Source organism: Montipora capricornis, chromosome 2 (assembly GCF_036669925.1).
Source record: "Montipora capricornis isolate CH-2021 chromosome 2, ASM3666992v2, whole genome shotgun sequence".
NCBI classification, from domain to species: domain Eukaryota; kingdom Metazoa; phylum Cnidaria; class Anthozoa; order Scleractinia; family Acroporidae; genus Montipora; species Montipora capricornis.
The window spans coordinates 49427357-49433910 of NC_090884.1; the positions used below are offsets into that span (position 1 = coordinate 49427357).

A 6554-nucleotide genomic window follows, 5' to 3' on the forward strand; every position below is an offset into this window, starting at 1 on the left:
CAAAGCCATGTGAACTGTCAATCTCTTTCATCGTGTCACTTAAAACTTCTAAACAAGAGCAACTTTGTTTTTACCGTTTAGAAACTGTCCTATTTCCTGGCATTGTTCGCGATAATATCTGGTTCTCTTCAGTACGGAATGATGCGCAGAGACCAAGCCACACATCTCGTCTTTGGACATCAGTAAGGCTCACGCAGCATTGGGCGTGGTCTTGCACTTGCTTAGATTTATTAGTGGAGTCCACATATATTATGCTTTGGTTTTGTTCTGGAGCATTCCCACGTGCATAATGTTGATGACCGGGTACTCCATGATTGAATTCCAAGGTAACACGACGCTCCGGTCCAAAACCGTTTACAATTTATATTTAAGAAAGAAGGATGCGTTGGGAAGCAGCGTGATCCGGTGGTCGTAGTCTTTTTAGTTTGAACTGGTTCTTTCAGGATATATATTTGAGAGAACTACCTCTGAACTGCCTTAATAGCAAAGTCCACTCAAGAGGATTCTGAGCAAAAACGACCTTTATTCAGGCGATTTGCCCTACATTACCTTGAAAAACGTCGGGCCGACTTTTTTCAAGATTACCCAAATGCAATCCGCGTCAATCTTGTTCATTTGTGTCCATCCGTGCTTCTCTTTCCTTTTGTTGTATTTCTTTTAATTTGTTTGTTGTTCAACAGTCTTAAGTGGTTATTGCAATGTTTCATTCTATTTTTTGGCCATTTTGGGTGTCATGAAATTGCATCATTTTAGGTGACATGCATGTTTCTCTTTCCTTTCTTTGTATTTCTTTTATGTTGTTCAACAGTCTTAAGTGGTTATTGCAATGTTTCATTCTATTTTTTGGGCATTTTGGGTGTCATGAAATTGCATCATTTTAGGTGACATGCATGTTTCTCTTTCCTTTTGTTGTATTTCTTTTATGTTGTTCAACAGTCTTAAGCGGTTACTGCAATGTTTCATTCTACTTTTTGGGCATTTTGGGTGTCATGAAATTGCATCATTTTAGGTGACATGCATGCTTCTCTTTCCTTTTGTTGTATTTCTTTTAATTTGTTTAATTTGTTTGTTGTTCAACAGTCTTAAGTGGTTATTGCAATGTTTCATTCTACTTTTTGGGCATTTTGGGTGTCATGAAATAGCATTATTTTAGGCCGGTGACATAGCCCCACTAAGCCTAAATTGAAGCATTGTTTGCAGTGCTAGTATTATTTAAGCTGATCGGTGCTCCCGAGTAGCTTCTCTAAGCATTTTTTTTCCATTACATGCAGAACTCACTGAAAAACGACTGAAAAACGAAAACACCTTCTTCTCATTGAAACACGCTGTTGAAGGTTACAAAGAAAGAGTTCAGTTTGTCAAAGATTCATCATCCGCTTGTATGGTAAGGTTACTACGACTAAAAGAATTTGCTCATTAAACGTGCATGTAGTAGGCTTTGTGACTTCTACGTAGTTGTTTACAAGGGTGTTTCTCACTTCAAACATTAAATTAAAATGTTGGAAGCATACTAGCTCTTGACTACAACTACTGGTCTTCAAGGCCACAGTTGCTGGACTCAATCGAAAATTTTGAGGCTGGTTTTCACTGGCGACGGAGTCGGAGTCAGAGTCGTAATCAGAAGCGCAGAGCGATACGATCTAGTGAAAATCAAACTGTCGGAGTCGGAAGCAGAATACCGATACCGCTTATGGCTCCGTCGCTTACGATCCAAGGAAAACTGCATTGTCGGATTCGGAAGCAGAAGCGGATGAACAAACATCGATTCCAAGCATTGTGATTGGTTGGTTTTTCCGCTTCTGATTCCGACTCCGACAATCTAGTTTTCACTGGATCATAAGCGACGGAGTCATAAGCGGAGTCGGAAGAAAATGGAAACGTTCTGATTCTTCTGACTCCGATTCCGTCGAGCTTATGACTCCGCTTATGACTCCGATCTTTGATTTTCACTAGGTTATAAGCGCTCTTACGACTCCGACTCCGACTCCGTCGCTAGTGAAAACCAGCCTTTAAAGGTAAATGAACTGTCTTAGTTCGCAGTAAATCCGCCGGCTATTTGTTTTCGACCCTGTTTTAGTACTTCTGTTCGGTATAATTACATAGGTGAATAATGAAAATTCTGTTCGCTGATTGGTTGCAATTGGGGTGATTATTACCCGATAATCACCTAAGTGGTTTGTTCAAAACGGTCGCAAGCCGTTTTGTCGAGGTGACAGATGAAACCTATTTAATTATTCTAAAACAAGTATTCACATCCTGCTCGGTGAATAATAGGCTTTTTGCAACAATTCGTCACGTGAACTTTTTTTCATAAACACGATGATTGTGCTGGTTTCATGAAATTACTTTTCCAGAAGTAAAAAGAGCAGCTCAAAATTTTCGCTAGTATTTCGTATAAACGGGTATTGTTACAGTTGACAGAATTTATGAGGATTTGTATGGGAAATGGACGCTTTGCCACCCAGTCAGGCTTTAATGATTTTCATACAAATCCTTGTATTTTTCTAAGTTTTCAAACCACTTTAAAACTCTTCCTTCGAAATATCAAAGTCGAAAAACGGATTCTTCTGCAGGTACCGGAAAGCACTGTGTCTTTCGTCACGTGTGATTAGTCTTTATTTGGAGTTGTTTTGTTGTCTGTCTTTTGTTTCTTTTGTTTTACGTAATTTCTGTTCCGATACTTGCAGAAGCTGCCCGAAAAACTTCCACCCTTGCACATTTATTCTCGCTTATTTGACCCATGATCAAATAGGAATCTGAGCTTTGTTTGTAGCGCGTAATTATGGCAAACACGATCTTTCCATTTCTGGAATTTATAAAGACCGAATTTAAGTTCACCAATTATAAGTTATGTGACCAGTTTGTTGCAAATGGTACGGTGGCCCACAGGGGACATGCTGCAAATTAAAGAGTTGCTGCAAATAAATTAAAGTTGCTACAAATTAAAAAAAGGTGCTGCAAATTAAAAGAATGTTGTTGCAAATTAAAACACCAAAAGTATGCGTGGGCACTGAACACTTATGTCCAGGTTTGCACCTAATTAGATGCACGCCCAATTTTGAAATCCAACACAAAGTGTCCTCTTAAGTCTAAGCATTTGCTACCTATTTTCAACAATAAGGTAAGGGTAAAGGTTAGCGTTATTTTTAGCTTTGGGTAAATGTAGCAGTTAATCTTCACTTAAAGAGCAGCATTTGGGGGACACTTTGTGACATAAACTGTCTGTATTCTGAGACACAAGTGATGTTGAAGTTGGCGAGAAGAGCAAAGGGACACTTCATGACGCTTATTGAAATCCGCGTGCATCTAATTAGGTGCAAACCTGGACATATCTCGCACTGAAGGAAGGACAGGTACAAAACACAGGTCACAGGTCATTGTTTTACCAATACAAAAACCACCCAACTGTTTACAACTGCTAACATTAGGCCTAATTAGGTCTAAGGTTAGTTTTATTGGATGTTTAGGATACTTTCTGTATTGTTAAAACAATGACCAGTGACCTGTGACCTGTGTTTTGTACCTGCCATTCCTTCAGTGCGCTAGCATACGCTTGATGGTTTTATATGCCGCGACATTCTTTTAATTTGCAGCAACTATTTTGAATTTGCATGCAGCAACTCTTTAATTTGCAGCAAGTCCATTGTGGGCCACCGTAAAATAGCCTATTGCAAAATATTCCTGAAATCTTGATTTGTTGTTTTTCTTTGACATGTAATCGTCATAGAGTGTCCACCCAGCATGGCTTAAATAGCCTCGTTTGGGTTTGAGGTCACTTACAGCTAAAAGTGGCACTTTAAGTAGTGTATTCCGAGCTGGAATAGGAAACAAACAAATAGCAATCATCATGCAGCCCAAGGGATTACTTTGGGGATATTTCTTTACCGCCTTCATACGTACTCTACTCGTCCCTGAGAGTTATAAGTGCAATTTCTTCCTTGTGTTTAAGTAAATAAATATGGCTTCTCGCTGCCACTAGAGCGAACACTTTTGACTCCTTGGTATATAAAGATGTCAATCAACGCTGACTGTTGCACTTGATAACCGCAGTCCATTTGGGAGTAGAGCTTATTAAAGTGTTCAGAGGACAAAAATGTACTTATCACACGGGCTTGGAAAAGTTGGAATATTGCACGGCGCACACCAATACTCAGACAATACTAGACATATTTTGTTGTAACACTTAGCAAATGGTCCAGAATCATTGGGTTACAAGATCGTAGATGAAACAAAGCCGACGGCAAAGAAGTGTGCAACCTGTCTCGCTTTCAGGAACTTGTTCAATCCGAGCAGGCTGATGTTGTGTGGGTAACTGAGACCTGGCTGACTAGCCTTGTTGAAAACAAGGAAATTCTACCATCAGGCTATGTAATCTACCGGAGAGATCGGGGAAGCCATGCTGGCGGCGTATTATTAGCTGTTAAAGCGAACTCTTTCAGCTTTTGTCGCGAAATCGCTGATTTCAATGACTCGGATCTGGAAACCGCCTCTGTGGAACTAACAACTAAATCCAAAGCTAAAAGATTAGCTTGCTGCTGTTATAGAACTCCAACACCTGAGAGGGACTGGTGGGATAAATTTAATATCCACTTGGCTAAATGCTCGTCACGCTACCGCAATATGCTAATCGCCGGCGACTTCAACTTCTCTGAAGTCCACTGGGAATCGCCTGAGATAACCAAAGGTGTTGATGAAGGCGCATTCGTTGAACAGTTAAGCAAATTTTTCTTAACACAACTGAACACGATACCAACTAGAGGTGATAACTTCTTAGATCTTGTTATTACTAGCGTTGCTAGTCAAGTAAATGATATTTCTGTACTCAGTCCAAAAGAAAGCGGCCTGTTCACCGATCATGGCACCATCGTATTCCATTTAAAGATCTCAAGGAAAGCCGCGCCTCCCATTGCACGAACGGTGTACGACTATTGTCGAGGAGATTTCAATGGGCTACGCTCAGCCATAGGGGCCATCGATCTGTGTAGCACGATCAACACGCACTTCACGAAAAAATGGATTTTCACCAAATTTGCACAACGCAAATATAATGCAAACATATGTTTACTCTAGAGCAAGCCTGTAGCAAACGTGGTAAATACCACATTTGCACCATATTTTCTTACCTGTGTGAATATAGTAGCAAACGCGGCATTTACCATGTTTGCTACAGGTTTGCTCTAGAGTAAATATATGTTTGCATTATATTTGCTCTGTGCAAATTTGGTGTAAATCCGTTTTTTCGTGCAGTGACGGACGATGTCAACATAAGCTGGCACCAATGGAAGGACGCGTTCCTCGCTGCAGTTCGGGATTATATCCCTACAAAAAACATCAAGGGGCGCAACAACCCACCCTGGATCAATGGAGACATTGTTCACGCCCTCAGGAAGAAAGAGTCCGCGAGGCAGAAATTTTTGAGCTCCCCAACTGACTCTCTACGGGCTAAATTCAGAGAACTCAGAGCCAAAGTGAAAAATATGATCAAGGAGAGCCGGACTAACTTTTTTAATTCTCTGGACTCCGACCTCCGTAACAACCCAAAGAGATTTTGGTCGGTATTTAAACTCAGTAGTAAAGAGTCTACTTTTTCCGATACCATGTCAATGGGCGTCGGCGAAGGGGTATCGACACCAAGTCACACGGCCTCAAGCCTTGCTGATATCGCATCTATGTTCAACGAGTACTTTACGTCCGTGTTTAGTACCAAGGACCACCCAGACCCGACACCAACGGAAACTGAACCATCGGACCACGCCCTGTGAGAAGTCAGCTTTACCACGGAGGATGTATCGGAGGCTCTGCTAGCCCTTGACCCCAACAAGGCTACTGGTACAGACGGCATCCCGGTAGTCTCCTCAAGGAAACAGCGCGGCAAATAGTTCCATCACTAACTCAGCTGTTTAACCTGTCTCTCGGCTGTGGTACGCTCCCGGAGGACTGGAAACTGGCGAATATCATACCTGTCTACAAAAAAGGAGAAAAACAGTACGTAGATAACTACCGCCCAATCTCTCTCCTCTCAATAGTCTCCAAGGTTCTTGAACGCTGTGTGCTGGGCAAAATAAGTGACCACATATTCTGCCTTATCAGCTGCATCCAACATGGCTTCACTTCAGGTAAATCTTGCACCACGCAACTTTTTGAAGTACATGATCACATCGGCTCGTTACTGGACGCTGGCAAGCAAACAGACATTATATACATGGATATGTCGAAAGCATTCGACAAGGTCGATCATACTCTGTTGCTGAACAAGCTCCAGACCAACTTCCTCATCTCTGGAAACCTATTGTCATGGTTCCGGTCTTACATCTACTTGCCAGGCCGGAGACAACGGGTTACCCTACTCGGTACCAGTTCCCCCGAGATGGATGTCACGTCAGGTCAAGTCTTCAAAGTATCGCTCCCCTCGCCTGTGCATTCCTTGTTTAAGTCAAGTACATCTAGTCATCCGAAGAAATCCTTGACTATTGCTACGTCATAGCCTCGTTTGCATACACAAAAAACAAAGATGGCGGATTTCAATTGAAGCGTTATTGTTGGCTACTTAAACA

General features: G+C 41.6%; 1 protein-coding gene across 1 annotated transcript; it reads left to right on the top strand.

The window, feature by feature from the left end:
- The first annotated feature begins 289 nt into the window (after positions 1–289).
- On the top strand, positions 290–5762 carry LOC138037457 (uncharacterized). Its single transcript, XM_068883380.1, has 5 exons — positions 290–326; positions 1272–1379; positions 1954–2015; positions 4273–4981; positions 5248–5762. The coding sequence occupies exons 1-5, from the start codon at positions 290–292 to the stop codon at positions 5760–5762; spliced, it is 1431 nt and encodes a 476-aa protein (XP_068739481.1).
- Positions 5763–6554: the final 792 nt, after the last annotated feature.

Excerpts from the sequence above, each read along its gene's own strand:
- LOC138037457 (XM_068883380.1), top strand. The coding sequence starts at position 290 with ATGTTGATGACCGGGTACTCCATGATTGAATTCCAAG. Across the intron at positions 327-1,271 it reads CTCCATGATTGAATTCCAAG|AACTCACTGAAAAACGACTG; the intron begins GTAACACGACGC and ends CATTACATGCAG. Across the intron at positions 1,380-1,953 it reads CAAAGATTCATCATCCGCTT|GTTATAAGCGCTCTTACGAC; the intron begins GTATGGTAAGGT and ends GATTTTCACTAG.